Source organism: Hippopotamus amphibius, chromosome 3, assembly GCF_030028045.1.
Source record: "Hippopotamus amphibius kiboko isolate mHipAmp2 chromosome 3, mHipAmp2.hap2, whole genome shotgun sequence".
Lineage (NCBI taxonomy): Eukaryota > Metazoa > Chordata > Mammalia > Artiodactyla > Hippopotamidae > Hippopotamus > Hippopotamus amphibius.
The window spans coordinates 140658620-140673415 of record NC_080188.1 but is presented as its reverse complement, the minus strand read 5'-3'; the positions used below and the strand labels follow the sequence as shown (position 1 = coordinate 140673415).

Here is a 14796-nt window from a genome sequence, read left to right as displayed (position 1 = left end):
TAAGAGAAAGTAAGAACACAAGGTATATCGTATCAGAAGTATGAAGTTCATTTCTTCATAAATGAAAAAGGCTATGTTAATTTAAGAAACGGCCGGGAAAGGAAATAGCCAAGATACTACAGTGTATTAGCACAGGTTGCCATAGCACTGGTTAGGTGCCAGACATTTTACATATATTTCTCAGCCCTCAGAACCCATCGAAAATGATAATATTATTGCTAGAAAATGATTACATTATCTTAAGTTATGAATGAGAAAACTGAAGCTGAAAGGGAGGGTAAGAAACTTTCCCAAATTCATACAGGTAGCAAGTGGTACAATCAAGAAATTTCAATTCTGGGCCCCAAACTCATGTACTTTCTCCCACAATCTAGCAGGAGAAAGTATCATTAATCACATAATTTCACAAATATTTTAATTATAGTATCATCACAATTTTTAATTTAATATTTGTGAAATTATATCAGAGACAGGGAATGAGTAAACTGACATACAGGCTGATATCTGAAGTGTGAGCATATGCTTATCCAGAGAAAGAGAGGAAGAACTTCAAAAGTTCTCTCTCACCCTACATTTTGTCCTTTTGAGAGCTTATGACTGCCACTTTCTACTATAGGAATTCCCTATAGTAGAATCACAGTTGGAACAGTGGAAGCATTATGTCCAGAAATATCATTTTTTAACTTCATGAGGTCACAAAGCATGAAGCGTTGAATAAGGGTCATCCTGCTTGATTCAACATAGCTTTAGTCAACAACTTGCCATGTGAATTCCCGTCAATAGACAAGGTTTACCCTGAGAGGGCAAATCTCCTTATCAGTCCTGTTTGTGCTTTGCTACCAAAGCTATTTTGCAACTTTCCAGAGAAACTTTTCATTGTGTTTATTAGCAGAGACTCTTCCTCATAAACTCTTTTTTCTTTTTGATTTAGACTGGAATAATATTATTCACAGGAAGTTATTTCAGTTTTTAACATTTATCAGCTTCTGATAATTTTAACACGCAAATCCTTTTTACCAACAGAATGAAAGTTCAGCCTATTAAATATTGGTTATCTGTGTCTAAAGGATATCTTTTTGGGGGGAAAAAGAAAGATACAACAGCGTCCCACATTAAGCGTTTCACTAGCACAAGGGTCACAAACTTAGACGCCTACAGCAGCCAGGAGGGTAATTCAATGAAAACCTGAGTCCAGTAGGGACTGGTGATCAGATAGCCAGTGTCCTATCTGAAGGGGGCAGCCAGGACTCAGCTCCAGCCAAACTCCAGCAGGAATTTGATCCAGTGTCACCAGATCTCCAGCTTTTATTTGTTGTTGTTGTTATTCTTTAAGAGAAACCAGCAATCCAGATTCTTATATAGTATCTCCATATTGTTAATGTTGGCATTTAATATGTTTTAATACCATGAAATTCTAGCAAACATACACATGAACTTAGACTTGATGACCTTGCTTCTAGCCCACAGGACCTTACATCTTGAGGGTTCAATAAACATTCATTGAGCACCTTCTCCATGGTAGGTACGGAGAAAGGCACCAGAGATAATAAGACAAATACCATCCAGCACCTGTCTTGGAGTTGCTCATATTCTAGTGACAGAAATAGGCATGGTACAAATAATTATTATCTAGTAGGAAGAAATAAAATTAATCATATAATCTCACACATAATTATAAATTGTGATGAGAGCTGTAAAAGAAAAAAAAAAAACACGCAGCACAATCAGAGATCAGGCAAGAAGTAAGCTTACACTTGAGCTGACATCTGAAGGATAAGCACACATTTATCCAAAGGAAGAAAGGGAGGAGGAACACTCTAGGCAGAGGGAACAGTATCTACAAAGCCCCTGAGCTAGGATGGAACCTGGCATTTCTGGGAAACTAAAGGAGGCCCATGTGTGACTGCTACATAGTAAAGAAGGGGACAAGTCACACATGTTGAGAATGGAGAGAGAAGCAGGGGTAGATCATACATGGACCTGCGGTTGATGTTAAGGATTTTGAGAAATAAGAGGCCATTGTCAGGATTTTAAGCAGGAACATGGCAAAGTAAGATCTGGGGTTTTAAGGGATCATACTGGCTACAGGCTGGGAAATAGATTGTGAGGGTCCTCTTATGCCAGAAAGCAAATCAGCGGTTGCCTGTGTCCAGAGAGTAGGGGCAAGTATTGATTACAAATGGCCACAGAAACCTTTTGGAGTGATGGAACTCTTCTGTACCTCGATAGCGATGGTTGCTATAGAACTGTACATATTCATCAAAATTCAGCAAATATTGTACTTAAGATTGGTGAATTGCATTGTTTGTAATTTATACCTCAATAAACATGATGAAAGGAAGGGGAGAAGAGAAAGAGAGAAGTGGGGAGGAATAAAGAGGAGAAGAAAAGGAACAGAGAGGGGGAAGGGAAGAAAAGAAATTAATCATTTGTTTTCAAAAAGTACAGTCACTTCAGTAAGAGTAGTTTCCGCTGGCCCTTTACTCCAGCATGTAAAACATTTTAGCCCTTTTTTCTGATCTATATTTTCTACCCACATCTACACTCTGATGGTCTTACCTTCCACCTCAAGGAATTTATCCACTGTTGTACTGAACAAAGATAACTATATCCCAAAGAGAATTCTGGCACCAGTCTGTGATGTGAAACTTTCACCCAATTAAATGAGGAATGCCTCAGAAGAAACTGCCCTCCCCACTTGCTGTCTATGGCAACGATCCCTGCCCTTCCTGACCTCACTTGCTCCATCTCTAGCCACATCTTCCTTTTGCTGTTGAAAGCCCCACCCAACCCTCCACACTGCTTTTACTCTTCAGCATCACAGTTCCCTTTCTTCAATAAGGAAGAGCATGTCTATATCCTCCCCCCTCTCCCACCAGCAGAGAAAGCTGAATACACATGAGAGTGTTACTGGTGGGCCTTTGGGTGCACAGAGGACTGAAGTAAGGCATGTAAACTTCAGAGGGCAGATACATTTTATACTCACAAGGACAGCTGGACTCCACATAGGAGCTAGACTCTAAGACTCTGGGGAAAGAGTTGGGATAATCAGATGGTGGAGATGGGATAAACTGATAAAACAGGGCCAAGGTTGGCATCAGTTGGAAAGAATATATGAAATACAGAGCAAAACAATATATAAACAGATCCGAGTGTACTTATAACCCATGCTAACAGATGATTAAATATAAGATACCTTAATTATGGACTGTGAGAAAATATTTGCAAACCATGCGACCAACAAGCACTTAATCTCCAAAATGTACAAACAGCTTATATAACTCAATAACAACAACAATAAAAAAACCCCAAACAACCCAATTGAAAAATGGGCAGAAGACCTAAATCAACATTTCTCCAAAGAAGACAGATAGCCAACAGGCACTTGAAAAGATGCTCCACGTCGCTAATTACTAGAGAAATACAAATCAAAACTACAGGTCAGAATGGCCATTATTTAAAAGTCTACAAATAATAAATGCTGGAGAGGGTGTGGAGAAAAAGGAACCCTCCTACGCTGTTGGTGGGAATGTAAACTGGTGCAGCCACTATGGAAAACGGAATGGAGGTTCCTCAAAAAACTAAAAATAGAGTTGCCATATGATCCAGCAATCCCACTCCTGGGCATATGTCCATAGAAAACTTTACTTTGAAAAGATACATGCACCCCAATGTTCATTGCAGGACGATTTACAATAGCCAAGACATGGAAGCAACCTAAATGTCCATCAACAGATGAACGGATAAAGAAGATGTGATATGTATATATACATACACACACGCACACGCACACACACACACACACACACATATATATACACTCAATGGAATACTACTCAGCCATAAAAAAGAATGAAATAATGCCATTTGCAGCAACATGAATGGACCTAAAGATTATTATACTAAGTGAAGTCAGAGAAAGACAAATACATGATATCACTTATATGTAGACTCTAAAAGATGATACAAATGAACTTATTTATAAAACAGAAGCAGACTCATACATAGAAAACAAACTTATGGTTACCAAAAGGAGAAGGGAGTGAGAGAGAGATAAATTAGGAGTTTTGGATTAGCAGATGCAAACTATTATACATAAAATAGATAAACAACAAGGTCCTACTGTACAGCACAGGGAACTATATTCAATATCCTGTAATAAACCATAATGGAAAAGAATAAAAAAGAAGATATAGACATAGACATATAACTGAGTCACCCTGCTGCACACCAGAAACTAACACAACATTGTAAATCAACTATACTTCAATAAAAAAGTAAAAATTTTAAAAATATAGGATGTCTTGTCAAGCATCATAGAGAAGTTATAACCCATCCTTGGATTCTGAGATGATTTCCTGATTCACTTCTCTGATTATATTTAAATAATAATTATTTAGATACTCTGGAAAATTTACTTGCTAACCTTTAAATAATGTACTAGTCACATTTCTTGTTCACTTCAGATCATGATGGGTCAAAGCCTTTATAATTACATAGACATAGAAGTGGATATATGTGGTCTTTCCAAACAATGAAGGTTTACTACAGGAAGGCATATATATCTTCAGAGAGAACTTATGTTCCACCAGATTTGAGAGAGATGAAAAAGTAGTCCTTAGAAACTATCCAGATGTTTTCATCGCTTTTCTGTCTCCAGGTGCTTCTTACCCTGACCACACACTCCCCGTGGAGAGGATGGACGATGCTGTAGCCCCGGGCCAAGAATATACCTATGAGTGGAGTATCAGTGAGGACAGTGGGCCCACCCACGATGACCCTCCATGCCTCACACACATCTATTACTCCTATGAGAACCTGGTACAGGACTTCAACTCTGGGCTGATTGGACCTCTGCTTATTTGTAAGAAAGGTAAAAAAAAAAATTTTTAACAACAACAAAAATGTTGGATTGGTAAGGAGTACTATATTGGAACGAGGCTTGGGAGTGTCTTGGTATCTTTTCATAAATCAAGCAGAAAGAGAAGGGTGCAGACACCAGATCACTGTTTGACATTGATATTTGAGGGTTTGGAAAATTCTTCTGTTTCTCCAACCCATCCTTCATCCTGGTCCTGGGAGCCTCTCCCAAGTAAATCTCTGTCTGGGAGCTGTTCTGCTGTCAGGCCTATATGATCTGCAAAGGTTAAGTCTTTCTGAAAGCATAGAGCAGCCCATACTCTGCTGAGAGTGCTTGGAAAGAACTTTGACCAACATATCTGAGGTTCGGGTTGGTAATTTGGTCTATAAACACACAAAAGTCCAGGTTCCTTTCTTGTAAACAAGCTGAACACTTTGGGTGGTAGGTTTCAAACACGCTCGAATGACTTTATAAGAAATTTCATTGGGTGGGCTTCTTAGGAACAAGCTTGGACTTTTATTTTACCCCCAAAGAATTCATCTCATCTTTCATTAAAACAAACAACCACGACAAACTGCACTGTGGAAAATGATGTGATGGATTCACCATCTGTCTATACATACACACATACCATACCTACATACATTGCTGATTCATTTATTCACTACACAAATACATATTTTCATTGCCTGGTATAGAGAAGATACTGTGATGACACTGAAAAAATTTTAACTTATAAAAGTCTCTTCTTTCATTTTACTATCAGCTGCATTCTTTCCTCATGAGAGTGGATTAATCTTGACCCTCTCAACCAATCCTCTAGTGTTCCATTACATGTACTAGCAAGATGGCTACATTAAACTTGGAGTGTGATGCTTTTACCAAACAAGCTATGGTACCTATGCATTGACTTATTGACACTGGAAGAAATGGATACTTTTACTGAAGGCTTGACAGTCATCAAATGTTTACACATTTCATCAAATGTGTACCAGATCAAATTTACTTTTAAAGCCCCATTCCTCAAAGCTATCAGGTGCCAGAAAAAAAACAGGTGGCACTGGGATTTTAAAAAGCCTTCAATCGTTATTACTTCATAGATGCTATATCTTTATAAGAACATTTTACAGTTGACATCATTACGATTGGCTGCTTATCTTAAACTCTGCTATCTAGGAAGGGCTAATGAGCGCCTTCTGGCTGGGATGCTGTTAAAAGTATGTCTTTTTTCACAGGCACCCTAACTGAGGATGGGATTCAGAAGATGTTTGATAAGCAACATGTACTGATGTTTGCTGTGTTTGATGAAAGTAAAAGCTGGAACCAAACATCATCCCTAATGTACACAGTCAATGGCTATGTGAATGGGACGATACCAGGTAACACGTGGGCTGTACACTATCCAAAAACAGCTGAAGCATTTGTCCCACTGTTTTCCTTACAGCACTAGGGAAGTTGACCATACTCACTATTTTTTAACTCCTAATCTGAAAGGCAATGTAATCTAGTCCAGTGGTTCTCAAGATTTTATCTTTTTTTTTTTTTTTTAACTAGCAAGTACAACAGACAACTTAAAAGCAACCTAAGAAAAGAAGTATGCAGTCTTATTAGATGTAGTGCTCTGAGCAGGTTTCACCTTGGCCTATATCTCCAGGAAGACATCCAGGATATCAGCTTAGTCTCCTTCAGTGAGTTGTGTGGTCCCCGCTGCATGGTGACCATGCTTTCTTCCAGGGAGGAAGCCCTACAAGACAGAGTTCCAGGCCAATCCCTAGCAGGAAGGGTCATCAGGAAGAATGCAGTGAAGACACAGTGAAGACGAACAGATTAGGAGAAATACCCAACATGCAAAAACACTACTAGCATTTCAAAAGATGATGGATGAGTAACATTCAATGGCATGTGGGATGTTTCTTCTCTTTTCACCTGCATGTAGGCTCTTGTGAAAAAGCAAAAATCATAAAAATTGTTGAGAGGGAAAAATTGATAGAGATGACCTAGAACCAAAGATCCTGTGGGGGGAAAATGGGGAAAATGAAAATATTCTTTATTAAATAAACTATGCTTCAAAACACGAAGCTTCTCAGAGGCCATTCTCTATATCTGGAAATCACAAATGGCTTCTCTTACCGGACATTGCTTTTAAATTATATTCCATTTCATTTGATTCTATCTTCCCACCCAGGTCATGACAAATAGTGTCAGGTGACCCAGGGTTTTGACTCAAAGTTTAAAAACTTAGTTAACTGAGTTAGCACATCTGCTCTGACACCTTGCTCACTTCTCTACCTTAGTATAGTTTTTGGCAATTAGCTGTCTCAACTTACAAACATGGGTCAATCATCAGGACTTCCCTGGTGGCACAGTGGTTGAGAATCCACCTGCCAATGCAGGGCACACGGGTTTGAGCCCTGGTGTGGGAAGATCCCACATGCAGTGGAGCAACTAAGCCCATGAGCCACAACAACTGAGCCCGTGTGCCAGAACTATTGAAGCCTGCGCGCCTAGAGCCCGTGCTCCACAACAAGAGAAGCCACTGCAATGAGAAGCCCGTGCACCACAATGAAGAGTAACTCCTGCTTGCTGCAACTAGAGAAAGCCCGCAGGGGAGTAGTCAAAAGAGAAATTGTATCTGTGTCCTGGCAGAGTGAATCATCTGTGTAAATGTAGAGAAGGAGAAGCCAAAATAACCCATATGAAAAAATGAAAATTAATAATTATTGGGGCATAGAGTTTATGAATCTATAGTTGAAAAAGAATAGCTGGGGTTAGGAAGAGCAGTGTAGGGAAACGTCATTAGTAGAAACTGAAAAAAGTTAATGCTTGTAAAACTGCCTTACGGAGCAGTATAAATTGAATAAATATGAGAAATGCTCACACAGATACATGAAATACCCAACCCACTATAAGCATTGATTGGAGGCAGATACATTCTTCCACTAAAGCCTCCTACCTTCCGGCTTCTTGGTCTCACCTGTGATAGCAGGAACTGGTCTTGTTACAATGGTCTAAAATAGACAAGCCCTTAGCCCCTCTTTGGGTAAAGGGCTGATTCATGGCCCCACAATCTAGTATTGAGTGATTATAGATCTGAAATTTAAAACCTAAGCCAAGGATAGAAGCCAGATTCGGAATCTCCCACAGAGCAAATTTGCATTTTCCCAGTCACTGTGGGAGCAAAGAAGGAGACAAACAGCTTTTATACTCAGTTCTCATTACTCCATCCATGAAATGCTCCCAGTAACCCAGTATAATGAGGAGTTATCCACTGCATTTTAAGATCCTATAACCCGCAGAGTAGCTCATTGCCTCGTCATTAAAACAATCAACCAGTGGGTAAAGAAACAGTATAAAATCCTTAAAGCATCTTCACATCTTCTTCCTCTTAGGATCAGGCCTTTTAAGGATTAGAGGATTAGGCCCTTAAACTTAGCCCTGTTGGAGGCTCTGGCAACTCCCTCCAGCTGAGTTCAGATTGATTCTAGAGTAACCAACTCAGGCTTGCCCAGGACTTTCTCAATTCTAAATTGACAGTCCTGCGTCCTGGGAAATCCCTCAGTCCTCGGTAAACCAGGATGGTTGGTCACCTACTTGTTTCTCTCCTTGGCCTTAGCAATCCCTGTGTTTCTGAACAGACATCTCCCATCTCCGTGCTCTACAGTACCACTTACTGCACTGAATTGTGACTGTTTGTTTGCCCACCACTCAGATGTCTGCTTTTCTAGGGCAGGAACCACAATGAGAGTGTCTATACCTCCAGAACCTTACAAAATGCTTGATGCAAAGCAGGTACTCAATACCTATCTGGTGAGTGAATTTTTTATCACAGACTGCTGACTGCCTGTTTTGCCCTGTCTCTCTCTCTCCCTCAGATATAACAGTTTGTGCCCATGACCACATCAGTTGGCATCTGATTGGAATGAGCTCTGGGCCAGAACTGTTCTCCATTCATTTCAACGGCCAGGTCCTAGAGCAGAACCATCATAAGATCTCAGCTATCACTCTTGTCAGTGCCACGTCCACAACTGCAAACATGACCGTGAGCCCAGAGGGAAAGTGGGTCATATCTTCACTCATCCCAAAACATTTTCAAGGCAAGAAAATCTTCCAACAGTCTTACTTATGAATGTAGGGTCCTTTGTTCCTAGGCACTAACTCCCTCGTTTTCCTTTGCTCTTGCAAGCCTCCCATACTGCAGACATACATTCCTTGGTTCTTGAGAACCAAATTTAGATACTTTGCTCTTAGACTTATAACTCATTAGTGGGGGGTGGAGGAAGTAGAGAAATTGACAAAGATTGTTTAAAATGATGCAAAAGCCAAAGAGGTTTCTACTTCCTTGAAAGAAGAAAGGAGGAAGGAAATGAAAGCACACGTAGAGATATTCTTTCTTGGAGTATTTAATATGCAGCTAAAGGAAAAGAACTAGGTGTTGGAACCCGTCAAACTTCTGTAATTTTTTTTTACAGAAGTTAAAAGTTTTCAAAGTGTAAACTTTTACACTTTCTGCACCAAGTTACAGGAAGTGTAAAAGTTTTAACATGAAAAGATTGTCATAACAAGATGAGCACAAAGCTTGGCCCAAAGAGGAACTCTGTGGATGTCTGTTGAATGGAAAAAAACATAGTATCTAACCAGCTGAAGAGTGGGCTTTAAAGAACATCAGTGAATTCTGGTGAGGAAAAAAATCAGTCTAGGTTGTTATATGGTATCAAGTAAACAAAATAACTAATGTTCTATTATACAGTGTTGCTTTAAAACTGTTGAGAGGATGGTTCCAAGTAAATATCACTATACAAAGTCATTGTGTTACCAAAATAATGTGTATAAAAGCAAGACATATAAAAAAGAGACACTTCATGGGATAATCTCATTTTTGGTTCACACTAAGCAGTCAAAATTATATTTGAAGTAATGAAATTGTCACAATATCCCTGAAAGATAGAGCCCCAAATAATAATGAAACAACAGCAAAACTAACATTATTGAGGTTAAGTGCTTTTTGTATTATCTTATTTAATTTTTAACAACAATTTCATACAGTACATGCTATTATTATCTTCATTTTACAAATAAAAGGAACAGGTTATAGGAAATATGAGAAACTGACATGACCTAAGTCATAAAGTTGTAAGGATTTGGAAATTATAAGAAGTTTTCTTCCCCTGGAAGAAACAAAGGATGCCTTTCCAAGTCTTCCCCCAACCCATCCTCTCTTTCCCTTGCTTTTTTATTCTTGCTTCTTCTCCACTGTACTAAAAGAGCTTCAAATCAAGATGTACAAAAGTTGCCTGACTTACTTTCACTGTGATTATTGAAAACTTCCACAAATTTATTTAAAAGATGTGCAAATTAAGCCTTAATTTCTTCTCTCAAATACTTTCATTGTCTTTATGTCCTAACTCAGCTGGGATGCAGGCTTACATAGACATTAAAAACTGTGCAAAGAAAACCAGGAATCCTAAGAAACTAACTCGAGACCAGAGGCGGCACATTAAGAGATGGGAATACTACATCACTGCAGAGGAAGTCATTTGGGACTATGCACCTGTAATACCGGCAAACATGGACAAGTGAGTTTGAGGAATTCTTACTACTGTACAAAGGTTCAAGACATTTTCCATAAGGTGTTAGATGCATGGGGTGAAATGAGTTGACAGCTTTCAAGGGAATACATGTATTCAATTTCATTCAGGTCTTCTTTTTCAGATCAATCTGAAATTATTCCAACTCACCAATTGAATTCAGCAAAATAATAATAGTAGTAGTAACAACATCAATAACAGCAGCTACCACTTCTTGAATGCTTCCTATTGCCAAGCACTGTGTTAAATCTTTCTAAGAGCTTTGCTTTAACTCCACAAGTTAGAAACAGCTCTTATTTATTTTGTAAATTAGGAAATGGGAGAGTAGAATTAAGAAAATTAGAAATTCAAATAGCTCTTAAACTTCAAAAAGACTCAAGCTCACTCACAGTAAGAGAAATATGCAAATTAAACTCTCAAATACTATTTTTCACCTATCAGACTCACATGTTCAGATGACAATCTATTGACAAGGCTGTGGGACACAAATTCTATCGTGCATGGCTGGTGGAAGAGTGAATTAGAAAAGCCATTCCAGAAGACAACTTGGCAATTTGTATTCAAATTATAAATACACATGTCTTTTGACCCAGCAATCTCACTGTGGGAATTTACTATATAGATATACTTGTTTACAGGTGAAATGATATATGTACAGGATGTTCACTGCTGCACTGTTAGTTGTAGCAAAAGATTGGAAACAACTCATAACATCCATCAATAGGAAAATAATAAGTTATGGTACATCCATACAATGGAATATTATGCATCTGCTTTAAAGAGGATGCAAACACTCTCTCTATATTAATATAAAAAGTTCTCCAAGAGATATTTTTAAATTAAAAAGTCAAGGAAGCAAGATGATAGAATAGCAGATTCCCCCACTTGTATTCCCCCATAGCAACGATAATTTGGCAGCCATCCACAAACAAAAGTGCTGTTGTGAGAGCTTTGGGATCAAAGTAGGAACTTGCAAAATCCCAGTGGAAGCCAAGACCAAGGAGGACTGTTTTGAGATGGTCGGTTCACTAACTGTGATAGAGTTACAAACCTGGAAATAGCCTCCTCCCCTTATGGACTCAGCTACAGCCCCACTTAACCTTGGTCCTGCCACCAGCACCATTTGACAAGGGACCCAGGAGGAGTCACGCCTGTCCATGACCCTGGAGACTGACCTGCAGACCTCAGTTTGACTGTGGACCTTGAAGCATAGCTAATTCCATCCCTGTCCCAGTCATGATCCAGGAGTAGTCCTGCCTGCTCAGGGACCTGCTGGGAGTCACATCCACTCCTGCCTCTGGAGGCTGGCCTGCAGACCTTGGTCCCACTATGGATCTTGAAATGGCCCTGTTACCTAATTCCAGACCTCCAAACTGCAGTTCAGGAGCAGTTCTGCCCACTCAGGGACCCACCCAGTGACCCACTGGGAGCCCTCCAAAGGGCCAGATGAGAGCCACAACCATCTACACGCTTGGTAACAGGCCTACCATTTGCAAACCCAGTTGTGGACCTTGAAATAAACTGTTATCCTAGTGCCAGCTCTATTGGCCAATGTCCTTAAGGCAGTTCCATTTTCCCAGGGACCAGACAGGGTCTATGAGCTCCTGGTAAAAGGTGTTCCAACCACAGATGCTGCTGCAGGCCCAGCAGCTACACAACTCATGAAGGATCAGGCAATACGACACCACCAAAGGAAACTAATAAAGCTCCAGTAACCAGTGTGAAAGAGAGATCTACAAATTGCCTGACAAAGAATTAAAAATAATCATCTTAAACTCAGTGAGGTGTAAGATAACACAAAGAGGTAACCAAATGAAACCAGGAAAACAATAAATGAACAAAATAAGAAATTTAATAAATAGAAACCATACTTAATAACAATTTATTGTATACTTGAAATTTGTTAAGACAGTAGATCTTGTGTTCTCAAAATTTTAAAAAAATTAATAACTAGGTGAGGTGATGGAAGTGGTAATTAGCTTGATTGTGGTAGTCTCATATATTCATATACAAGTCATCATGTTGTACACCTCAAATACATACATTTGTCAATTTTACCTCAATAAAGCTGGAAAAATGCAAAAAAAAATAAAAAGGAATTAAGGTATAGTACAGAATATATAAATACCTGCCTCTTGTTAAAGGAGTGAAAGGATAAGAATATTTATATTTGTAAGTCATATTTGCATAAAGATGCTCTGGAATTATACACATAAAATTAATACAAGTGAAAATCTAGAAAATGCAGGAGTTAGGGAAGTGGGGTTGAGAAAAGAATCCAGAACTCTCTAGCAGCAGTCATTGCTTTTTATTGTGTAAAATAAATGCATAAAATGCATAAACTCTATCATGGAACTCTGCTTTTGCAAACTAAGGCTATAAAAAGGACCCAGGGGGAAAATGGTTCATGTTGCTTCCCCCAAAACATTTATTGCAGTAGCTACAGAAGATGGGTGAAGACAATTGGTTTTCAGATGGCACCAGGATTGGGTGGATGGTAGAAGAGATAGCCCAGCAGCACAGAACTATGTTTAATAAAGACAGCAGAAGCTTCCTAGAGTGAAAATGTGCTTTTAGAGATCGAGAAATACCTAGAAAGCCAATAAGGGCACCATAAATTAAGTGATAAGAAAGACTTAAGAAAAATTCATAGTATATCTTATCCTTTCATCCAGGTAGACCTTTCAAAGATAGCTAAGGTCTATTCTAGAAACGAGAGCGACAGGAAGATCTAAGTGGCTGCTTCCAACCATGATTAAGACTTTATCAACGGTGGAGGAGACAGATCAGAGGTTTCCAGTTTTCCAACTAGAAAAAAGATATCAGGACTTTGCATCCCACATTAAATTTTGTTTGTTTTTTCCTTAAGAAAACTAGCATTTTAGCTAATTCAAGAGCATAATTTCTAAGCATAAGGGTTTCCCCATCCTACTGGTGTCTCTACTTGAGAAAATGATTTAATCTTTTAAATTTTACTTCATTTTAAGAAAATACAGATCTCTGCATTTGGACAATTTCTCAAACCAAATTGGAAAACATTATAAGAAGGTTGTCTACAAACAGTACCAAGATGCATCTTTCACCAAACGCCTGGAGAATCCCAATATCAAAGAAGATGGGATCTTGGGCCCTATTATCAGAGCCCAGGTCAGAGACACACTTAAAGTAAGTAGCAGAAATATAGACCCATGGAAGAAATTAAATAGTGAAAAACAGATTATAAGTGCTGGTTTATTTTTTTAATGTGTCCATATAATTTTTAATTCAAATGCAGCTTTAATTTTTACTTAGTATTTGCACTTATTGCAGCCTATCTCATAATACAAATAATCTGAAACAGTTTATCAAATTATAAAGGAACAAAACAAGGAGCCAATGTAATTAGAGTGAAGGATAATATGGGGACAAAGAAAATAAAGCCAATGATAAGATAAGTATAATGAAACACATACCATATGCTCCTATAATGTTGTCTGCAAATTTTGTCCTAAGCTTTCTAGCAGCCAAAGTAAAAAGGGAAATAGGTCAGGGAAAGATTCACAGTAGTCATAAAAGAAGCACAGTGTCCCCTGCTACTGAGACTAAAGAGAAATTTCTCCCATGGATCCTTAAAAAGAGGATGCTGTATGATGTCACAGATGGAATCCTTGATAAATTCCTATAACTGGTACAATAAATTTAAAAGTTATATAGCTTTTTAAAATAATGTTTCTCATTATAGCTGAGAACATAACCCAACTGAATGAAAATAGTTCATTAAGGTGGTCTAGGTATGTAATTCTCTGATGATTGGTCTCTGATGAAGGTAAATTTTGTTATGCATCAAGAACCCTGAGAGTTCTTCAGACAGTTTTCCTTAAATGTTGTGTCACATCATCATTTCATCTTTTGATAAGAACTAGACAGCAGAGAACTGAAAGTTGCAATCTTCGGCAAGATTCTAGAATGCGGATAATCTGCAGATTAAGGATAATCCAAATGCTTTGGCAAGCAAGTAGCAGATAGGATTAAAGTTCTCTTCTGAAGATTAAGGAGGCTAACTGGGACTCCTGTATGAATAAACCTCCTCCCTTCACCTCTTCATGGGAATGAACCAAGAGGATATCTGTAGATACGGCCAATTCTGTTCATTTAAAAAATAACTAAAGGACAGAAAGCAGCCTGTCTCTGTCCTCTTTTTCTTCCCTCACTTCTGATCCCTTTTCGGTGCTCTTAGAAAGTATAAACATGCCTCACTGGAAATCCAGGATCTGGCTATTTGCTGCACCCCATCAAGAAGAGGGCTTCACGGACAGGGGTTCTAGGAGATCTGGCAGGTGGAGAAGGGGATCATGGTCTAGAGAAGAGAGG

At 38.7% G+C, this 14796-nt stretch overlaps 1 protein-coding gene across 1 annotated transcript in view; it reads left to right on the top strand.

Annotated features, from left to right (window-relative positions):
• F5 (coagulation factor V) overlaps positions 1 to 14796 on the top strand; it is a 63859-nt gene that overhangs the window by 18377 nt on the left and 30686 nt on the right. Inside the window, exons 4-8 of the mRNA XM_057728126.1 lie at positions 4661 to 4873; positions 6097 to 6240; positions 8734 to 8955; positions 10269 to 10434; positions 13434 to 13611. Coding sequence (XP_057584109.1) covers positions 4661 to 4873; positions 6097 to 6240; positions 8734 to 8955; positions 10269 to 10434; positions 13434 to 13611 — 923 coding nt within the window. The remainder of the gene's footprint in view (positions 1 to 4660; positions 4874 to 6096; positions 6241 to 8733; positions 8956 to 10268; positions 10435 to 13433; positions 13612 to 14796) is intronic.